At 36.6% G+C, this 22,730-nt stretch overlaps 1 protein-coding gene across 2 annotated transcripts in view; it reads left to right on the top strand.

Moving 5' to 3' along the window:
• The window catches only part of SLC71A2 (solute carrier family 71 member 2), an 83,862-nt gene that overhangs the window by 41,472 nt on the left and 19,660 nt on the right, over window positions 1-22,730 (top strand). For both annotated transcript variants that reach the window (XM_024737415.1, XM_024737507.1), the window contains exon 3: window positions 8,975-9,037. In XM_024737415.1, coding sequence (XP_024593183.1) covers window positions 8,975-9,037 — 63 coding nt within the window. The remainder of the gene's footprint in view (window positions 1-8,974; window positions 9,038-22,730) is intronic.

The raw sequence follows: 22,730 nt of genomic DNA, 5'->3' as shown, positions 1-22,730 counted from the left end.
TTTATTCAGTCTTTAAAACTTTCTCTGAATAATGTTTTAGATTTCTCAGCGCATGAATTTTTCACGAGATTTATTCCTAGGTATTTGGGTTTTGATGCTATAGTAAATAATGTAGTTTTAAAGATTAATTTTCAAATTGTTGATGGTACATAAAACAATTTGTTTTTGTGTCCTGACCTTGTGTTTAGTAATTTTTCTAGATTCACTTATTAATCCTTATAGTTTATCTGTAGGTTTTCTACACATTCATATCTTTTGTGAATAATGACAGTTTTTAACTCATTCCAATCTTTTTTATTTTCATTTCTTTTTCTTTCTTTGTTGTATTGATTATGACATCCAGTGTAAGGTTGAATAGAAGCAGTCATAGTGGGTGTCCTTATCTCATAAATGATATGATATTCTAAAATTCACCACTAAGTATGATGTTTGCTGTAGATTGTTTTTATAGACACTCGTTATCAGAAAAAGGAAGTTCCCTTCTGTTTCTGTTTTGCTTATTGTTATAATGAATGGGTGTTAACTTTTATCAGATGAAGTTTCTGCATATAACCAGATAATTAGATTTTCCCCTTTATTCTGGTAATGTGGTCAGTTATATTGATTTTTGAATATTAAGCCACCCTTGTATTCTTGTAGTAAATTCCACTCAGTTATGAGAAATATATAATTTTAAAAACTATCACTGGATATGATTTACTAGTATTTTGTTCGTGTCTTTGCAATTATGGGCACAATAGAGATTGGAGTGTAATTTTCTTTTCTTGTGATGTCCTCATCATGTTTTAGTATTAAGGTTTTGTTGGCCTTATAAAAATTAATTTGGAAAAGGTCTCCTCATTCTCTGGGAAAGTTTGAGTGAGATTGCTGATATTTCTTCTTTAAATGTTTGGAAGAATTTGGTGAGGCTGAAGTTTTTTGTTCTTTTGTTTATTTTAGCAAAGATTTTTAATAACATTTCATTTTTTTACTGAGATGTGACTATTCAGATTATGTATATTTTCTAGTGTCTGTTTTGGTAAGTTGTGTTTTTCAAAGAATTTTTTCACTAAACGTATAAGAGTCTAGTTTATTAGCAAAAAGTTCATGATATCTTCTTTCCTTTTTTTTTTTTTTTTTTTTTTGCGGTACGCAGGCTTCTCACCGTTGTGGCCTCTCCCGTTGCGGAGCACAGGCTCCAGACGCTCAGGCTCAGCGGCCATGGCTCACGGGCCCAGCCGCTCCGCGGTATGTGGGATCTTCCCGGACCAGGGCACGAACCCGTGTCCCCTGCATCGGCAGGTGGAGTCTCAACCACTGCGCCACCAGGGAAGCCCCTCCTTTTTTTTAAATTGAGGTCTAATTGATGTATAACATTAGTTTCAGGTTTACAACATAATGATTTGTTGTTTGTATATATTGCAGAATGATCACCACAGTAAATCTAGTCAACTTCCATCACCATACATAGTTACAAGTTTTGTGTGTGATGAGAACTTAATTTTAAGATATACCTGCTTAGCACTTTTCAAATATGCAATACAGTATTATTAACTAAAATCAGCATGCTGTACACTACATCTCTATGACTTATTTGTTTAGGGTTTTTTTTGTCTTTTTTATTATTAATTTTTATCGGAGTATAGTTGCTTTACAATGTTGCATTAGTTTCTGCTGCACAGCAAAGTGAATCAGCTCAATGTATACATATATCCCTTCTTTTTTGGATTTCCTTCCCATTTAGATCACCACAGAGCACAGAGTAGAGTTCCCTGTGCTATACAGTAGGTTCTCACTAGTTATCCATTTTATACATAGTAGTGTATATATGTCAATCCCAACCTCCCAGTTCATCCCCCCTCCCCCCTTGGTATCCATACATTTGTTCTCTACATCTGTTTCTGCTTTTCAAGTAGGTCCATCTGTGCCATTTATCTAGATTCCACATATAAGCAATATCATACGATATTTGTCTTTCTCTTTCCGACTTACTTTACTCTGTATGACGGTCTCTAGGTCCATGACTTATTTGTTTTATAATTGGAAGTTTGTACCTTTTGACCCCCTTCATTAATTTGCCTACTCCCTGCCCCCTTGCCTCTGGCAGCCACAAATCTATGAGCTTGGTTTTTTGCTTTTGTTTTTTTAGATTCTACATATAGGTGAAATTATACAGTATTTGTCTTTCTCTGTCTGACTTATTTCACTTAGCATAATGCCCTCAAGTTCCTTCCATGTTGTCACCAATAGCAAGATTCCATTCTTTTTTTTTTTTTTTTTCGGTACGCGGGCCTCTCACTGTTGTGGCCTCTCCCGTTGCAGAGCATAAGCTCCAGACTCGCAGGCTCAGCGGCCATGGCTTACGGGCCTAGCCGCTCCGCGGCATGTGGGATCTTCCTGGACTGGGGCACAACCCCATGTCCCCTGCATCAGCAGGTAGACTCTCAACCACTGCGCCACCAGGGAAGCCCTCCATTCTTTTTTTATAGCCGACTAATTAATGTTCATATATATGTGTGTATATATACACACATACATACACAGCACATCTTCTTCATCCATTGATGACCATTTCAGTTGCTTGCATATCTTGCCTACTGTAAATAATGACGTGATGAACACAGAGGTGCATAAATCTTTTCAAATTAGTGTTTTTGTTTTCTTCAGCTAAATACCCAGAAGTGGAATTGCTGGATCATATGGTAGTCCTATTTTTAATTTTTTGAGGAACCTCCATACTGTCCTCCAGTAGTTGCTGCACCAATTTACATTCTCATCAACAGTGCACAAGGGTTCCCCTTTTCCCACATCCTCGCCAACACTTGTTATTTCTTGTCTTTTTGATAATAGCCATTCTAACAGGTGTTAGATGATATATCTCATTGTGGTTTTGATTTGCATTTCCCTGGTGATTAGTGATAGTAAGCATCTTTCATGTACCTGTTGGCCATCAGTATGTCTTCTTTGGAAAAATGTCTGTTCAGATCTTCTGCCCATTTTTTAGTCACACTGTTCTGTTTTTTGCTATTGAGTTGTATGAGTTATTTATATATTTTGGATATTAACCTATTATAGTTACATGATTTGCACATATTTTCTCCTAGTTAGTAGGTTGCCTTTTCATTTTGTTGATGGTTTCCTTTGCTGTACGTAATCTTCATTCTTGTTATGAGTAATTTGTGTTTTTTCCCTTGGTTAATCTTATTAATAGTTTATCACTTTTACTAAGCTTTCAAAGAAGTTATTTTTGGCTTTGTTGATTTCCATTATTGAATGTTTGGATTTTATTTCATTGATTTCTCTTTTTTATTTTTATTTATTTATTTATTTTTTTGGCAGTACACGGGCCTCTTACTGTTCTGGCCTCTCCCGTTGCGGAGGACAGGCTCCAGACGCGCAGGCTCAGCGGCCATGGCTTACAGGCCCAGCCGCTCCACGGCATGTGGGATCTTCCTGGACCGGGGCACGAACCCATGTCCCCTGCATCGGCAGGCAGACTCTCAACCACTGCGCCACCAGGGAAGCCCCTGATTTCTCTTTTTTAAAACATTACCTCATTTCCTTATTTCTTTGGGTTGGATTTGCTGTTCTTTTCCTAGCTTCTTCATAAAGAAGCTTAGAACATTGGTTTCAGCCCTTTTCTGGTTTTCAGTTATATGTATTTAAAACTAAATTCCTTTCAAGCATTAATATTGATATACATATAACTCATGAGGTTTAATTTATTGTATCTTTATTATCATTTAGTTCATTCTTTTTTCTAATATTTCTTATAACTTCTTTGAATCACGGATTATTGGAAGTATATTTTCTAATTTCTAAACATTTGGGATTTTTCTAGCTTGCGTTATTAGAGAACATATTGTGATGAATTGTTTCGGTTCTTTGAAATTTGTTGAAGTTTGCTTTATATTCTGTGTTCTTTTTTGTGCCTTCCAGTGGTTTTTTTCAACTTCTTTTGTTGAATTTTATACATATTTATATTTACAGATGAGGGGGTAGGTCAGGGATTGTGAAAACAAACGTCTTCTGGGGCTATGCAAGTGTAGTAAATGTGAGAAGTGGGGGTAAGAATGGGTTGGTGTTATCGGTGGAATACATGCTCTTTCTACTGCAGCAGCCACTATCTACTTAGCCAGTCGGTGACATGGCTGTTCAGGCCCCATGTTTTGAAATCTTCTGACTTCCTATGAAATACTAGAAAACCATATGGAGTTTGGTGAAATTTCCTGAAATCTACACATGACAGCCAGCTCACTTTGGAAAATATGAGTCAGAAAGCATATCATTTTACCAATTTGCCACCCATGTTCTAGATACCTCAGGTAGCTTATAGAGTGTCATTCTCCAGCCCAGGTGGAAATCCCTGTTCTGTAGTACCGAATGCAAGCACTGCTTGTAGGAGTTCTGGAGGTCTGGGTGCTCTGGGATTTCCTCTATAGTGCTGAAGTAGTTTCTCAAGTGATTGTAAGGCTTTGTGGCACTCTTGGCAGCCATAAGTGACCTGGGAAACTAAGTTTTGAATCCCACCCCCATTCAGTTCTGCACGTATCCCACTTACAAGCCCCACTTCAGAGAACTATGCTTGTGATTGTTATCTTGGGGACAAATATAGAGGTCAGCAGCTTTGAGAGCAAGATAGCAGGGGCTTATTTTGTAACCTTTTAATGACCTATTCAGTTATGGATGTTCTTCCTCCTCCTCCAGTTCTGTTTTTTTGTTTTTTCCTTGGATTCTGAAAAATCTACTTCAAGGATCTTTTTCACCTTAACATGTGACTATTTTCTTCAACTCGTTTAGGGTTCATTTTCAGCGTTTTCCCATCTCCTCTGTATCATCCAGAAGTGTTTCACTATTCTTCCAAGTAAATAGTGAATGCTATAAATTGGTTTCATATTTTTTCTGTCATATCAGTGATACTTTAGGTAGAAGTGGAGAAGAACAGCTGTATATGTGTGTATGTTTGAATGTAATATATATACACACACAGATATTTATTAGCTTCATTGTACTGGAAGTCAATTCAGTTCTCTGAAGTTTCTAAAATTTTTTTTAAGTGATAAGCAAATGCCATTGTATTTTATGTTTACTGTATTCCTTCTCAAGAAAAAAGATAATATCTTTCTTGAAGTTTTTAGTATAGAAAGATATTTAAAATGAAAGCTTTGATCTTATCTGAGATATTTAATATACTTTTTATCATTAGGTTTACTTTATTATGGTAACAGTTATTGTCTTTTGTAGTAAAATTATATACTTTATTTTAATTTTTTTGAATTTATCATAAGTTTGGAACGTTGCTGTTTTCAGCTGCTTTATTTTGTGAACGTTTAGTCCTTAGCTTTGTAAAAAAAATTTTATTGACTTGTTTTGTTTTACATACTTGTTTAATAAAACTTTACTATTTCTTTTTTTTTAAATAGGAAAAAGTAGGAAAGTTTTAAAAAGCACAGATTGAAAAATTTTAGAGGAACTTCCTGCATCATGGCTCTATTACCCAGAAACAGTCTCTCATACTGCCAGAAATTCCATTAGATCTTTATTTTAATGTGCAGTTCAGTAAATCCAAGTTCTGTCATTCATACATGGGTATGGTTTTGCCAAATTAAAGAGGTTATCTCTTATTCCTAGATTGTATCACCTGCATAAGTGAATGCATGTTTGGGTCATGTTGAGTGTAGAATTGTTTTAGGAGAGGTCAGAGGTCTGGAGGGTGAGGACGAAGCAGGGGGCAGCAGAGGAGAAGCATTGCTGCCCCTTTGACAGAATGAAGACAGCTCTGAAGTTATTGGTGTAGTGTTCACCAGCACTACCCCAACCCTATTGTTTCCCACTGGCAAAAACTGTGAAGAAATCCATGGGCAAAGGGGAGTTTGAAAAATATGTGTAAGCTCTCAGCCTTGGTCTGACAGAGTATAATAGGGAAAAAGTGGGGCTAAGAGACAATGGATAAATAACTGGCACACCTAGGATCAGAGAAACTTTTTTTAAAATATACTGACTCTGGTGTTTTACTATTGTACCATATTTCGGTGGTGCATATGACAAATTATTAAACAGTTCTAATATTGATTTGTATTCCTTTTTCTTTAAAGAAAATTTCTGTATCTCTGTATCCTGTGAAATTTGTTATTTAAGGAAGATTTTTCTGAAAACTTTGATGATTTTCTGCTTGAGATATTTGGTGTCCTTCATTTACTTTTCTGTTTTTTTCAGTACAGGAAGTAGAGTTCAAATGCCACTAGCTTAGATGACAGATATTTTCTAAACCTTAAAAATTATGTGTTAGGAGATAGATTGGAAGTAATTTTTCTATGGATACATTTTAATTTCATATTTTGAAGAACCTGTGGAGATAAACTGTCTAAAGTTAGAATACAGTTGCTCTATCCTGCCCCCCTTTTTTATAATTCATAGGACTTCAGGTGCATAGAATTAGATTAATCATAACTCTTTTTTTGTGATACATAGATTTCATTGTTTCACTCATGGAATGAAACATTCATCCCCCCTTATTTTATGTTTTATCCTTCTTTGTTTTTAAAATTTATTTCTATAACATATTTTTTAAGGATGTTTGGAACACCTGTGAACCCATGCTTAACCCAACAACAATTTATTTCTGTGTCCTCTTTGCCTACTCTTAATTTATTTATTTATCATTTATTTGATTATTTTCTAGTTCTAGCTCACATTATTATATATATATATATACACACAAAGATATATCTATGTTATTTAATTCTGACTATTTTTGAACTTCTAAAAAAGAGTATATAACATGTATAATGTTCATGTTGTCTTCTGGGGCTTCAAGCTTTTTTTTCTATTATGTACTTTTAACACAAGTTATTTTTCTGTTCTGGTAGTGAACATTTGTTTCCAGTTGTTCCATTGTCTATACAGTGCTGCTATAAACATTCTTGTACATGTCCTGGTGTTCACATGCTTGATTTTCTTTGGTGGTTAAACACTGCTGGATCATAGGTATTCAAAAGTTCAGTTTAACCAGATTTTGCTAAATTGTTTTGCAAAGTGATTATTACTAATTTAGATTTCTACCAGCAATGTATAAGAGATCCTGTGGTTCCAAATGCTGTGGTTCAGTTTCTGTCTAAAATTTGGTTTTAGAGTGGTATACTTTTTGCCTTTTAACTGGTGTATTAAGTCTACGTGAATTCAGTTACCTCATTATTTTGTTCTGTGTACCACAGTTCTCAGTTGTCATTTTATTCCTTTTTGCCTTCTTTTGCATTGAATAGTTAGGCTAATTTTTCTCCTATTATATTAGAAGTATTCTACTCTATTCCTGTCATTTTTGGTTACCATGGCATTACATGCAAACTTATCAAAGTCTAATATTAATATCTTTACTCTCATCTAGGATAATATTAGCATAAATGAGGTAAATGAATTTAACACTTCATAGTCATTTACCTCATTTATGCTAATATTATTAAGTATTTTAATTCTGTATAATTGAAAATAAAACCTATAAGACCCATTATTTTTGTTTTGTAGCATCCCTGTTCATTTATATTTACCATTTTCTTTGCTCTTTATTTTGTTTTGCATCTTGAACCTTAATTACATCTGGATTATTTTCCTTCTCCTGGAAGTATATTTTTTATATTTTATTAATTGGGGTCTATAAGTTAGTAAACTCATTACTGTAAGTTAGTAACCTAGTTTTTGCTAGGTCAAAAATGTTATATTTGCCTTTGTCCTCAAAGGACATTTTAACTGGGTATAGAATTTTAGGTTGGCATTTGTTTTGTTTTTCTCATTATATTGATGATAGAATAGCATGCTCCTTGTCTGGGTTCAGTTGTTACAATTATGAAACAGTTTAAGTGTTGTTCTTTTGAAAGCAATCTGTATTTCTCTGGCTGTTTATAGGTATTTTTCTTTGGTTCTCTATAATTTTAATTGTGAATGTGGATTTCTTTTTATACTGCTTAAAAGTTGTTAGGCTGCTTTAATCTCTGCATTGATGTTTGTCATTGGTTCTAGTACATTCTCAACCATTGGCTCCTGAAATATTGTCTCTGCCTCATTCTCATTACTGGACAAGTTTAATTGTCAGACTTTCTTACTGGACCCTCTGTGTTTCTTACGTTTTCTCTTATATTCTGTCTTTTTGTCTCTCTATGCTGCATTCTGAATGAATTCTTTTGACCTACTTTTCGGTTCAGTTATTCTCTTTAAGCTGTGTCTAATGTTGTTAAACATATCCATTGAGTTTCTAATTTAAAGTTAATGCATTTTTTCTCTTCTAGAATTTCTTTTTGTTCTTTTAATCTGCTACAGAGTTTCAAGCTTGTTTTATATATCTTGCAACAAAGTAAACATGCTAATTTTAAAGTCTGTTGAGTAATCCCAAAATGTGAGGTCTTTGAGAGTCTGTTTCTGTTTTGTAGTTTTGTTTGCTTGTTGCTGTTCATGATGTCTTATTTACTTTTGTATCTGATTACCTTTGACTATGTGCTTGTCATTATATTTGAAAAATACACATACAGTTGATTTGAAGCCAAGGTGATGACCTTTTCAGAAATGATTTTAGATATTTTTCTTCCTAGACATCTGGAGGTGCTACCAGTCTGGATCACTGTAATCCAAATTTAAGGCTTGAGGTTTCCTGGACTTTGTAGGTGACATGAAGCTGGGCTGCAGGTTCATACCTGAGTTTGTATAGCTGCTTGTAGTACATACTTAAAATTGTAGGTGGTTGAGGGGGTAGCCAATTTAACAGTTTATTTTTGCTACAAATGCTTTTGTAGCAAAAGCAGCTGAATGTTGGGCATAACCTTTTTAGGTTACTGCTTTATTTAGATTTCTGCCTCACTATCTTGTTACCTTTTCATAAGTCATTGTTACCTAAATTTTTTTCATTCCAGGGTTTATTTTGTTTACCTAGTCTGCCATTAACAGAGGCAGAAATCATTCCCTTTAATTTGCTTTTGAATTTTTCCTGATGTTTGTTTGCTTTTTGTAGGTTCTGCATGAAACATTTCCTCAACACACATTCCTCATGAATGGTCTCATTCAAGGTGTAAAGGTAAGAACAATTTCTGTGTGGTTCACAGTGAACCAAAGCCAGGAACCCTTAGTAGTTTAACTCTGGAAGTTTAAACGGAACATAGGGAAATGGTTACCATTAGTAAATTCTATAAATCAAAATTTTAGCTGGATTATCAAAGTCAAAATAAAATATAACCCAAATCCATAAGACACTGGTAAGAACAGTATTTTTATTAGCATGTACAGAGCAGTATAGGAAGGGTATAATTATGTGAACTTTTTTTGTTTGTTTGTTTTTGTTTTCGTTTTTGCGGTATGCGGGCCTCTCACTGCTGTGGCCTCTCCCGTTGCGGAGCACAGGCTCCGGACGCGCAGGCTCAGCGGCCGTGGCTCACGGGCCCAGCCGCTCCATGGCATGTGGGATCTTCCCAGACCGGGGCACGAACCTGTGTCCCCTGCATCAGCAGGCGGACTCTCAACCACTGTGCCACCAGGGAAGCCCTATGTGAACTTTTAATTGCTGTATCAACAGAATAAAATGGGCAAGTATTAATATCTTCTTTTGAGATAGACTTTGAGATTGAAGAAGAGGAGCAATCAGGATTTAGTTGTATGTATAGTCTTTCGGCAAGGCTGGTGTTCTAGCCATAACTTTCTGAGCTCTCAACTACTTGACTTAATTAGGCTTAATTCATTGTTTAAATTTAATGTGATATTTGTCAGAAAAGCTTATAAATAGGGGTTAAAATATGATGTTATGTTCCGGTCGCAATTTGTAGTAAAGTATATGGGTATAGCATGTAATTTGTCCTTTTCAACTTAGATAATATCAACCTACTTAATTTTACTTTGTGCTGAACAGCACACTTAAAATTATACCCTAGTAATTTGCTGAATTCATAGCTTTGAGCAGCATTAATTGTCATAAATACTATTTATTCTTTGCCTATTTTCAAAAAGCATTTTGAGAATGCTTACAATAATAACATAAGTAAACCAGGGCAATTTAAACAAAGTAAAACAAGAACTTTTTAATACTCATTGAACGGAGGAGTATTATCAAGAATCTGATGTGTGTTCATTTAAGCACCAGTTTGTGAGCAGTTTTTAACTACATGATGAAAAACTAAATGAGAGGGCATTGATTAAAAATACAACATAAGCTTATCCTTACAGTAGATTCTTGTGGAAGTTACCATGGATCTTTTTCTTTTGTCTTGTGGAGCTAATAAAATGTGTTTAAGTCTGGTTCTGCTAAATAAAACCAGTTAGGTCTGCACCCTAAAGTCAAGTGGCATGCTTATTACACTTTCACTTAGAGACATCCACAATATTATTCTAAAAAACCATAGAACAAAAAGTATTTGATTCAAGGGTGTGGACAAGAATTTATTTAACCTTCAATGACTATTGAACTTCAATTTATTGAACTTAAGTAAGGAGTTATGTACTTTAATGATTGGCTATTGTTTCTGGGGTGGGGATATAATAAGAGAACCCAACAGCAAAGCACAGCTCTATTAAGATATCTTAATATGGATATGCGCACAGTGGCATGAATATGGCTTTGGATTGCTTTAACATTAAATCTCTGTCTACATCTTATTAACTGTTACCTTAGTCATATAATTTAATCTCCCCTTCATTATGAAGTAATGAGAAAAATTTTAAAAACCTCTAGTAGGGTGATTATGAGGATTAAATGAGCTAGTAGATGTAAAGCTATTAGCATAGTACATTCATTCATGTGCTAAATACTCAGTAAATTTTGCAAAGAAGAGTACATAAAAAGCAAAAACTATTAGAAGGACATCTTGGTGACCATTTTTCTTACCAGTTTGGGGAAAGATTTTCTTTTTTTAGAAAAAGAATTCATAAAGGAAAAAAATTGAGTCATTTACATCAATGTTTTAACTTTAGAAAGTCAAAGCCACCATCATCAAACTGAAAATGCAAATGACAAAATGTTATTGGTAATAGAAGGAGGAATACATAAAAGCACTCACAAAGTAAAACCATAGGAAAATGACTGATATCCCAGAAGGGCAAAGAAGGGTGTAACTTGGCAGTTTACAAAAGATGTCAGTGTGAAAATAAGTTTATCACTAATAAGCAGTAAGTCCCAAATTAAATGAGATAATAGTTTTACATACACACTGGAAAAAATTTTTAACTGACAAGAACTACTTCAGTTTGTGGTAAATTGGGTCCCCGTGCACTGTTGATGACAGGATAAATATAGCTCTTCTGTAAGGCAATATTTTAAGAGTTAAAAATGTTCACATATTTTAACAAAGTAATTCCATTTCTAGAAAGTTGTTCTTATCAAATAGAGTTATTCAGAGGTTTGGATAAAGGGCTATTTGTAATAGTAAACATAGAAACTTTTTAAATGCCTTAAAATTAAAAGAATAAATATGTTGTGGGGGCTTCCCTGGTGGTGCAGTGGTTGAGAGTCCGCCTGCCGATGCTGGGGACACGGGTTTGTGCCCCGGTCCAGGAAGATCCCACATGCCGCAGAGCGGCTGGGCCCATGATCCATGGCTGCTGAGCCTGCGCGTCCGGAGCCTGTGCTCCGCAATGGGAGAGGCCACAACAGTGAGAGGCCCGCGTACCGCAAAAAAAAAAAAAAGTAAGTTGTGGTATAGCAATATAATGTAATACAGGCATATAAAGAACATGTTTTTGAAGAACACCATGTAATGTGTGAAACAAAAAGGATATACAACTATACAGTATGGTTTCAAGTGTGTTTTGACCAAAATAAATGTAAATAAGCAGGGGGAGAAAATGATTTCAAACCTGAAATTTGAAAGTATGTGGATTTTTGGATGATTTTTAATTTTCTTCTTTATGTATTTTGTTTATCTTTGTAGATTTTCTACAGTTAACTTTTACTTTTTAAGTTTACTGTCATAATGCTTGGAAGAGAAGGTTTAGATTTGGGGTGAGCATCAATTAAGGATGCAAGAGTAACCAGTTCTGTTTTGTGAATTCTCCAGTTTTAGTTTTGGAGTTGCTTGTTTTTGTTTTTGGTTATTGCAGCAGCTTTATTGAGATATAATTCACCTATCATGCAAGTCACCCACTTAAAATGTACATTCAGTGGTTTTTAATATATTCACAAAGTTGTGCAGCCATCAGCACACAATTTTAGAACATTTTCATTGCCCCTGAAAGAAATCCTGTACCGATTAGTAGTCATTTCTCATTTCCCCCTAACCTCTTCAGTGTTAAGCAAGCACAAATCTACCTTCTGTCTCTATAGATTTGTCTCTTCTGGACATTTCATGTAAATAGAGTCATACAATATGTTCTTTTGTGACTGGCTTCTCTCACAATGTTTTCAAGGTTCACCTGTGTTGTAGCACATATTAGTACTTCATTCTTTTTATGGCCAAATAATATTTTACTGTATGGATATACCACAGTTTATCCATTTATCAGTTGATAGACATTTGGGGTTGTTTCTAGTTTTTTGTTTGTTTGTTTTTGCGGTATGCGGGCCTCTCACTGCTGTGGCCTCTCCCGTTGCGGAGCACAGGCTCCAGACGCACAGGCTCAGCGGCCATGGCTCATGGGCCCAGCCGCTCCGTGGCATGTGGGATCTTCCCAGACTGGGGCACGAACCTGTGTCCCCTGCATCGGCAGGCGGACTCTCAACCACTGCGCCACCAGGGAAGCACTGTTTCTAGTTTTTGATTATTGTGACTAATGCTGCTGTGAACATTTGTGCACAGGTTTTCATGTGGACATATGTTTTCACTTCATCCTAGGTACATGCTTAGGAGTAGAAATGCTGGGTCATATGGTAACTTGAGGTTTTTTTTAATTATGTTTTTAAATTAACTTCTTTCTTAACCCTGTTTCTGGCAAGTAATATACGTTCCTCATCTCCTAGACTTCTGACAGATGGGTGGCTGAAGCCATGGACAACAATTTCTTTTATCTCTACACTTACTCCCTTGGTGGTATCGTCAGACTTACTCACTTTCAACTCTCAAATAAATATCTTCCTCGACCTTGGGCCGGAACTTCAGACTTGTCTATCCAGTTGCCTAATTGACATCTCTATTTCCTTGCCTAATAAGTATCTCAAAGTTAACAGCTCCAAAACTAAGATCCTGGTCTTCCCCTCCAGCCTGACCAACCCACAAGTCTTCCTCATATCAGTTACTGGTCATGCCATTCTTGTTCACGCCAAAATTCCTGGAATCAGTCTTCTTTCTCTTCCATATCCCAAACCCGATCCATCAGCAAGTTCTGTGATTCTACCTTCAAAATAGAACTATAATCAAAACAGTACATGGTCTCCTTTCAGTAGAGATCATGATAAAATATAAACCAGTTTGTGGCACTCTTCTTAATCAACCCCACCCACACCCTGTTTTCTCCTTTGGTGTCATCCCTGTTCTCGCCTCCACTTCCTGCTGACCTTGCTGCAGCCACAGCTTCCTCAGCCAGTGCTTGCCTGAGGGCTTTGCAGGTACTGTTTTTTCTGCTTGCTTTTCCCAGATTTTGGCAGGCTTCACTCCGTAACCCCTCAGCTCTTCACCCAGATGTCATTTTTCAGTGAAGCCTTCACTGACTACCATCTTGAATAATGTGTCCAGTTCTCATCACTCCCAATCCCCCTTCTCTGCTTTTTCTTCAAAGCATTATCTTACCTCTGACATGCTGTATATTTTGCTTTATCTTATCTTGTTATTATGTGTTCTCATCACCCCTCCTCGTTTAGACTGGAAGTTTCTTAAAGACATGAATTTTTGTCCACTTTGCTCATTGTTGTCCCCAGCACCTAGAACAGTTCTTGGCACATGGTAGGCACTAAGTAAATACTGTTGAAATAACGTTTCTTTCCAGTCTTTTTCTATGCATTTTTATATAGTCAAGATCCAGCTTACTCAGAGACTTTAACTGTGTATCTTTTTTTTCTTGTATCAGCGGTCACTAATTATATCATAGTAATTTCCCCATAACATTAAAACTACATAAAATACAGGCAGCCCCCTCTTGCATGTTCCAATATGCACAAATTTCAGTTACCACAGTTCGGTTATATAACATGAGTCTCCCAATTCAGCACGATTCAGAATTCCGTTACCTGGTGTATTAACTGAGTAGCTGCATAAAATACAAACTGCTGCTAACTCCTCAGTCCACAAAACACTACATAAATAACAGATGCACATCATAACCAGTCACGCATTTCAAAGTGTTGGTGACCAGTCACTGTGCATCTTAGTTCATGCACATACAGCAAAACATGCCATTGTGTTGCCTCCTTGATCCAGTGAGAAACCCACATGACAGTTTACAAAAATGGATCATCGAAAGAAGGAATTGGTCAACAAGGATGAGAATGCAGTAAAGAAATAAATAATGATAATGCTGGAAGTGGGATTCATATAGAACCTCAGAGGAATTATAGAAGAACCAGCTGGTTGGAGAGACTCTAGATGTGTAGCCAAAGGAACTTAGTGAAGATAAACTTATCAGCATAAATGAGGAAAATGGTTGTGATGAAAAGGATAAAGATGTCCCAGAGGAAGTGATGCCAGCAAAAAGCTTGGACTTATATACACTACCAAACGTAAAATAGCTAGCTAGTGGGAAGCAGCCACATAGCACAGGGAGATCAGCTTGGTGCTTTGTGACCACCTGGAGGGGTGGGATAGGGAGGGTGGGAGGGAGGGAGACGTGGGAGGGAAGAGATATGGGGCCATATGTATATGTATAACTGATTCACTTTGTTATAAAGCAGAAGCTAAGACACTATTGTAAAGCAATTATACTCCAATGAAGATGTTTAAAAAAATAAAAGAGGTCTCAGAGATGATATTGCATGACACTGAAAGCACAAACGATAAATGTTGGAAGCTGATCCAAACTTAAAAAGGCATATGACAGTTTTCCGAAGCAAAGAAGATACTGTGCATCATACATTATATGCCTTACAAAGAAGACAAGCACTGTTCAAATGACTCTTGATAAGTTTTTTATAAAGAAATAAAACACTTTAATTCTTTAAATTACAGTGTACTAAATAAATACTATTGATAGTTTTACTATTTTTTTCATTTCACTAAACATGTATAACTGATAGTAAAAGTTTTCAGTGTTCTGACAAAAATTTCTAAATGTCATAGAATAAATCCGTTTTTCCCATTGATTAAAATCACTTTACATGGTTTCAGCTTGCACATTTTTTTTCAGTCCTGTACTACCATGCAAAGCAAAAACTGCCTGTATTTGAAGTGGTTATACGTATACTATTCTATTGTATGAATATGCCATAATTTATCCATTTCCTTATATAAGTGGTTTCTAATTTCAAACTACTGAAGATAATTCTGTAACAAATTATTTTTTATTTTTATTTTTTTGCGGTATGCGGGCCTCTCACTGTTGTGGCCTCTCCTGTTGTGGAGCACAGGCTCTGGACACGCAGGCTCTGCGGCCATGGCTCACGGGCCCAGCCGCTCCGCGGCATGTGGGATCTTCCCGGACCAGGGCACGAACACGTGTCCCCTGCATCAGCAGGCAGACTCTCAACCACTGCGCCACCAGGGAAGCCCCTGTAACAAAGTTTTTAAAATAAATCTTTACATTTTTTATTGTTTCCCAAAAAAATAGAGTTGTAAAGGTATAACTAGTGAGTAGAAAAGTTTGGGCATTTTAAAAGATCTTGAATATATAGTACCACATTATCTCCTAGAGCAGTTGTGCCATTTCACACGTCCATCAACAGTGTGTGTATCTGTTTCACCATGCTCTAATACAAGTATTACTTTTCAGATCTTCACTAATCTGATAAGCTTGAAAATGATGTCTCAATGTAATTTTATTTCTTTGATTTCTAGTGAGGTTGGGTATTTTTACATTATTTGCTGGCTACTTTTATGAAGTGCCTTCAAGTTCTTTGTTTATTGTTTATTTTTCTAATGAGGATTGTTCAGTTCTCTATTTTTAAATGATGTACTTCATTTTATGATAATCCCCTCATTTTAATGATTATTAGTTTAAGTACCTGTTCATCTTAACAATTATAAAGGGAAAAACTCACACTTGATCCCTCTTCTCAGATTTTGAAAGTCCTACTCTCCAAACATTTTTCAATAGCAGTTTTTATTTTTATGGAATTGAAACATATGGTAGACATTGTTATGTGACTAGCAATAAGAAGTTGTGTTAGCGTTCTCCAGAGAAATAAGACCAATAGAATATATATAAAGAGGGTTATTTTAAGGAATTGGCTCACATGATTGTGGGGCTGGCAAGTCTGATATATGTACGGCAGGTTGGCAGGCTGGAAACTCAAGCAGGAGTTAATGCTACAGTCCTGAGGCAGAATTCTTTCTTCTACTGGAAACCTCAGATTTTGCTCTTAAGGCCATCAGCTGATTAAACAAGACTTTCATATTATTGAGGGTAATACCCTTTACTTTAAAGCCAACTGATTGTAGATGTTAGACCACATCTACAAAATACTGTCAACAGCAACACCCACACTAGTATTTGATTAAATAACTCGGTACTATAGCCTAGCCAAACTGACACATAAAATTAACCACTAAAGTATTATAGTTTTGGCTACATTTCATTGGAAGTATAACCAGACTGAGATGCTGTGGTTTGACTTAGTAGATGAAGTCTAGGTATTACTGCTGGTTAACATGAGCAGATAGAGTGACTGTAATCATTTTTTCATGAAGACCAGCTGGTCTGATTGCCCAGTGTCTACCTTGAAACTTCTTGAAGCTTCCTTCTTTAGCATGTTTTATATTTAATACAAAACTAGATATCTTCATCAGTGTCCCAAACTAAAACTAAGTGGGCCAGATGCCCAGGGTTGATTTACACCTGGATCAATTGATATGAAGAAGATGCCTCTGTAGCATGCAGCTTTAATCTTGTCTAGCTTTGACTTCACAGCAAGGGGTGGGAAAGGCGAAAAAGTAGAAGACCCAGCAGTCCATCCCAGGGCTTGGCCACAGAAGTTCACATGCAGTGCTTCTTAGCCTAGACTTGATGGTCAAGTCTGATCAAGGAGATGGCCATGTAGATCTACCAGGACACTCATCCGGGGACATTTAATATGTTAAGAGTTTCTCTAATCCTGGGAATTGCTGCTGAGCTATCTCATCCTGCTATTTAATGAATTAAATTATGAAGCAGCGCATAGCATAAGCACACAGAGAAACTGTTGGCTGATGTTTCTAAGAATTAAAAATATAAAAATAAAAAACAAGATACCTTTAAAGTCCTCTTATAGCTACTCTTTAGGATTACTAAGTACCAAAGTGCTTTGCACGCACACACACACACACACACATAGTAATTCTTGCTTAATTTGGACAGGAACTTGTCCTTTTAATATCCTTTTAATTATCTGTAAATAAAATAGTTAAAACAACCTACTTGAGAGAGATGACTTCATAAATTTTAAATAGTTTTTTATAACAAGCTGCTAATTTATCCATTTATTAAAACATGTTTAAGAGAATTCATAAGTCTAGTACTTTATATGCTTCAGGATAGAGCCACTAAAATGTCAGTAAAAAAAAAAGTGTAATAATTGGTTTGAATTATGGGCTTATGGGTTAGTCTCAGGTCCTAGAGCCACCTCACACCTGAGTTGAATCTCTCTTCTACTGCTTATGAGCCCTGAGCCTTAGGCTACTTACCCTAATATTACCCATCTCAGAAGGTAAGACATTTGTGTGAAAGGCATAAAACAGTTTGGCATATAGGAATGCTAGCTGTTATTCTTTCTTGTAATCAATTTGAAGTAATGGCCCTACTACTTCTAAGATTAAGGGAAAGCCTGTGACAGTCTGTTTCTTTATATTTTAATTAAATTTAATTGCACTTTCATATGCTTTTCTTTCTGCTTTCAGTGGATCTTCCCTACATCCATCCCCTTTTCTCCCCTTATCAAAAGAAAACACTCCAGCCCTCTTGCCCATATTGTTCTTTCCTTGAAGTCTCAGGATTACCAGCTGTTCTTAGACCTTCATGCTTCACAAATTCCCTTTCCCGGACTTCAGTTGAACTAAAGTCATTTTGTGGATCATATTTCTCATTTGCCCTGTTAAACTGATTGTTATGCACCCTGGGAAGGGAAGCTGTGTACTGTACAGGGTCTTACTGGGTCCTAGGTCTGAAAGGTGACCCCTGTTTTAGTACGGTTATTTTATGTGAAAGGATTTGCATTTGTCAGTTATGTAAATAAAAACCACAATTCCATTAGTGTGAAATTTTCTCTTTGATGTCCTTTTAAGAAGTGAAAGAGATAAAAGTCATTATTGGTAAAATACTGTATGAAAAATCAAAGTGAATGAATATAATTTGGGGGTAAACTATGTCTATATGTTGCAGGTTCCTTGCGGCTTATAAAGGATACTTATAAAAGGATACTTGTTATAAGATGTGAACTTTTTCATGGAAACATGAAAATTTTCAGAAGTAGTTAAATAACTGTACTTTATTCTTCATTGGTGGTACCATTGCCCCCTCAAACTCAGTTGTAAATTAATTAAAATATTTGAAGGAAAACAAAAAAAAATTTTTAGTTTTAAAACTTGTTAAGGGTATTGACCTAATTATTTTAGTCAAATGTTTGCCAACTGCATATGTTAAGGAAAACTTACACTTAAAACTTTTATGATGGCTATATAAAGTATAAAATTCATGTACTTCTGCTTCAGATGAGTTGTATTTGCTATTCTTTGTATGCTCTAAAAAGTTTATTGGATAATTGTATTTAATTGAACAATAAGCTTTAATTGCTGTTTTGTCAAATTAGAGCCTGTAAGGCCATGTCAGAATTACTGGCCAATTAATTATGCCACCTTAAAAACCTGTTGGACTGGGAAGCTAATTTACAAAAGTGACGTATTAACTGTTGGTTAATTTTGCCATCCACACCTAGGCTCCTACACACCATGTTTTATCCAGTATTCGTTGGGCCACAATAGCATGGCTTAGTAGATTCGGTCCTCATTTTTCCCGGATTTCATATTTGCAGATCTGCCTACTCGCTAAATTTATTTGTAACCCCCAAATCAATACAGTGCTTTCGTGTTCATTTATGTATGGCATAAGGAGGGAATTTGAGTTGCCCAACTGCGAGTTTCCAGCTGAGGTTGAACAAGGGGACATTCTCTTTTCTTGTTTCAGGTCTCATACTATAAACATGTTCTTTTTGCAGTCCATGTAATGCCATATATTTTGCATTTTTGTTCCTTTTGTTGACAATTTCTCTGTTTAAAATGGCCCCAAATGTAGTGCCAAAGTGTTGTCAAGTATTTCTAAATGCAGGAGGGCCTTGATGTACCTTATGGAGAAAATACTGTTAGATAAGCCTCATTCAGACATGAGTCATAGGGCTGTCAGCTGAAACTTCATTGTTAATAAATCAACAATATACATATTAAATAAGGCATCTTTAAACAGAAACACACATTAATCAATGTTATGTATTGATCAGTTAATGAAACTATGTGACCAGAGGCTTGCAAGAACCCAACCTTGTGTTTCCTCTATCAACAATGGTGCCATGTTCTCTAATTCTGTGAATAATGAGAATCAACTGTATTTGTGTTAAAGGCTAGGGCCTCGATGTCAGTCTGGTTTTAATTTTTAAACATTTTGTTCTCATTTGCAAATTGTGCTCTGCATCTTTAGGACTGATGAAGTACTTGCCTAATCAAGGTACAAATATCCTTCTTAATCTACTGTTGTAATAATGTGGCCTGATAGGATCTAGGGCTAGATTGGGTAGTGAAGAAATAACTCTGGGACAGGAGAAAGTCTTTGATTTTTAAGAAATACAAGTTTTCCAAAGAGGCAGATATTTATTAGATTGAATTTTAGCATCTTAATAAAAATGTAGGTTCTCCCAGAGGGTATTTTCAACATCTGTTGTCACTGAGAATTTTATTTAAATAATAATTATTTAATGAATAGATTAAATTACAACTTAAATGCAGAATCTAGATAGCAGTATCTTTTATCTGTAAAAACTACATTATTTTAAATAAAACTTCAGTGCTTGGCCTTCTCATATCCTTTGTTTTAATGGCATGCATTCTATATCTTAAAGCATTGTATGAAATCTAAAATCAGAACTGTCCAAAAAGTTTTCCAGGGTTCTTTGTGTTTAGAGTTTTTGTTACTGTTTTTGTGGTGGTTGTTACTTCAATTGCCTTGTCCTCTTAAATTTCTTTACGTATTTTTCTTGACCAGTTCTATACTGAACTGGTATTTGATATGCCAGGAACTCAGGCATTTGATATTTTTAAATTTTATTTATTTATTTATTTATTTATGGCTGTGTTAGGTCTTCGTTTCTGTGCGAGGGCTTTCTCTAGTTGCGGCAAGTGGGAGCCACTATTCATCGCAGTGCACGGGCCTCTCACTCTCGTGGCCTCTCTTGTTAAGGAACACAGGCTCCAGACGTGCAGGCTCAGTAATTTTGGCTCACGGGCCTAGTTGCTCCGCGGCATGTGGGATCTTCCCAGACCAGGGCTCGAACCCGTGTCCCCTGCATTGGCAGGCAGATTCTCAACCACTGCGCCACCAGGGAAGCCCTGATATTTTTAGAGAATTTTAAAGCAATGTAAAAGATTTTCGTTTCTAAAATTTATGAAACTGATAGTTGCAAGTCGTGAATTTAAGCCCTGCTTCTGCAGTCGTTTAGCTCTTAGTTAAAGGAGATCATTTAACTGTCTTGATGCAAGAACAGACCAAACGCCCTGGAAATCCACTGTGGCTTATAAATTACAAGGTTTGATGCCTGGGTAGGGTTAATATTTTATTTCAGAGGAGCCAAAATGCTTTTCTCCTCAACTTGCCTGCCCTCCACTGAGTCTTCTCTCACCTCCCCTTACATCAGTTTACTGGTGGCTGATAAGGGATTAGAATCCTATTCTTCTTCTCAGCCATGTGACCTTGGAAACTACTGTGAGTTGATTTGCTCTTAAAAGTTCTATTCAGTTTACCAAACCTCTTTGAAAGCCCTTATTACCAGACCCTGTGATAGGCATCCAAGGGTACAGAGAAGGAAAGAAACATTCCTCTGACCTTAATCTCAATTTCTAATCCAATAGAGAAGACAGACAATAACAAGTAATTGTAATAGAGTGTTACAGTTATAATAGAAGCAATATGTACCAGGTTGGGGGGAGGGTTGTTTGTTTTGCACCCCTCAAAAACCAGTGTGATTAATTCTGTATGAGTAGCTAAGAAAATAGATAGAGGAAGAGGTGCTCCTTGCTCGGAGTTGAGAAGAATGACTAGTAGTTTACCAGGTCCAAGTGTGGGAAGCATACAGGCACAACAAGGGCCTTTGCAATGCCTGTTGGCACAAAGGAACACGGTATTGTATATGTTCAGAAAACTAAGAAGTATTGTATATAGACAAAACATAGAGGATGTGTGTTAGGTGATAGATGTTGGAGTGTTCTATCTGTATGCTATGCTGAGGAATTTTTTAAATGTATTATGAAATTCAAATACCCAAAAGGAGAGAATAATGTAATAAACGTCCATATACTTATCACCTAGTTTCTATTTGTAGTATTTAAAAGCAAAGTTCAGACACTCATTATTTCACCTATTAAATACCTGCTAAAGAATTTCACCTCTGCACAGTGGAGAGTTTTAAACAAAGGATCAAAGAACAGAAGTCTGCAGCTCATCAAGGTTCTCTTGAGGGTATGTGGAGGACAGATTGGAGGGAACTAGGACCAGGGGCGGGAAGCAGTTAGAAAGCAGTTTAATTTAAATCCAGGCAAGAAATGCTGAAGAGTGTCACACAGCAGGGGATGGATAAAGAGAACTCATTACAAGAGAATGGTCTGAAAAATCGCCTTGGGGAGTGGAGGGATGATGGGAAAGCTTTGGACAGCTTCTTAGCAAAGATGGGAAGTGTGGGTGTTTGGTCAGGTTTATAGGGAACAGTGTGCATGTTAAATGTCGAAATAGGGAAGTCCATTTGGCTGTAGGCACAGAGCTCAGAAGAAATATTGCAAAGCTGTTCATAATGTAGGTGGTGGTGGCCATGTGTGCAGACAGAGCATGTAAAGGGAGGATGATAGCACCAACAGGGTCTGAGAGGCAAGCCTGTGGCCACCTCAAAGGGCCCTGATTTCAAAAAGGAAATAGATATGGAAGTGGCCAGCAGGCAGAGTGACTGGCAAATTGTGAGGAAGTGGTAAATGTGAGTTTCTTCCTTTGCTTATGTGTGGTGTTCTTGCTTCCCCTTAGCCTCAACTCTTTTTTCAAATCTTATGCAACTTGCATTATCTCTGTCCTAAGTTCACCAGGCAAATGGAACTTTAAATTTGATGGCAAGAAAATTTGCTTTTCTTATGGACATTTAGTATATGCATACTTATCCTGCTATCCCTATTAGTTTATCCCTTTGAGAGCAGAAGGTGTGTATTCATTTGAGTGTCTTCACTTCAGTTAATTCAGAGCTTTGCACGTGATAGATATGGTATACATATTTATTAAAATGAGGGCTTCCCTGGTGGCGCAGTGGTTGGGAGTCCGCCTGCCGATGCAGGGGACGCAGGTTCGTGCCCGGGTCCGGGAAGATCCCACATGCCGTGGAGCGGCTGGGCCCGTGAGCCATGGCCGCTGAGCCTGCGCGTCCGGAGCCTGTGCTCCGCAACGGGAGAGGCCACAGCGGTGAGATGCCCGCGTACCGCAAAAAAAAAAAA

This window comes from Neophocaena asiaeorientalis, unplaced genomic scaffold, assembly GCF_003031525.2.
Source record: "Neophocaena asiaeorientalis asiaeorientalis breed wild unplaced genomic scaffold, Neophocaena_asiaeorientalis_V1.1 scaffold419, whole genome shotgun sequence".
NCBI lineage: Eukaryota > Metazoa > Chordata > Mammalia > Artiodactyla > Phocoenidae > Neophocaena > Neophocaena asiaeorientalis.
Note: the sequence above shows the minus strand (reverse complement) of the source record. Positions and strands in the feature narration are given on the sequence as shown.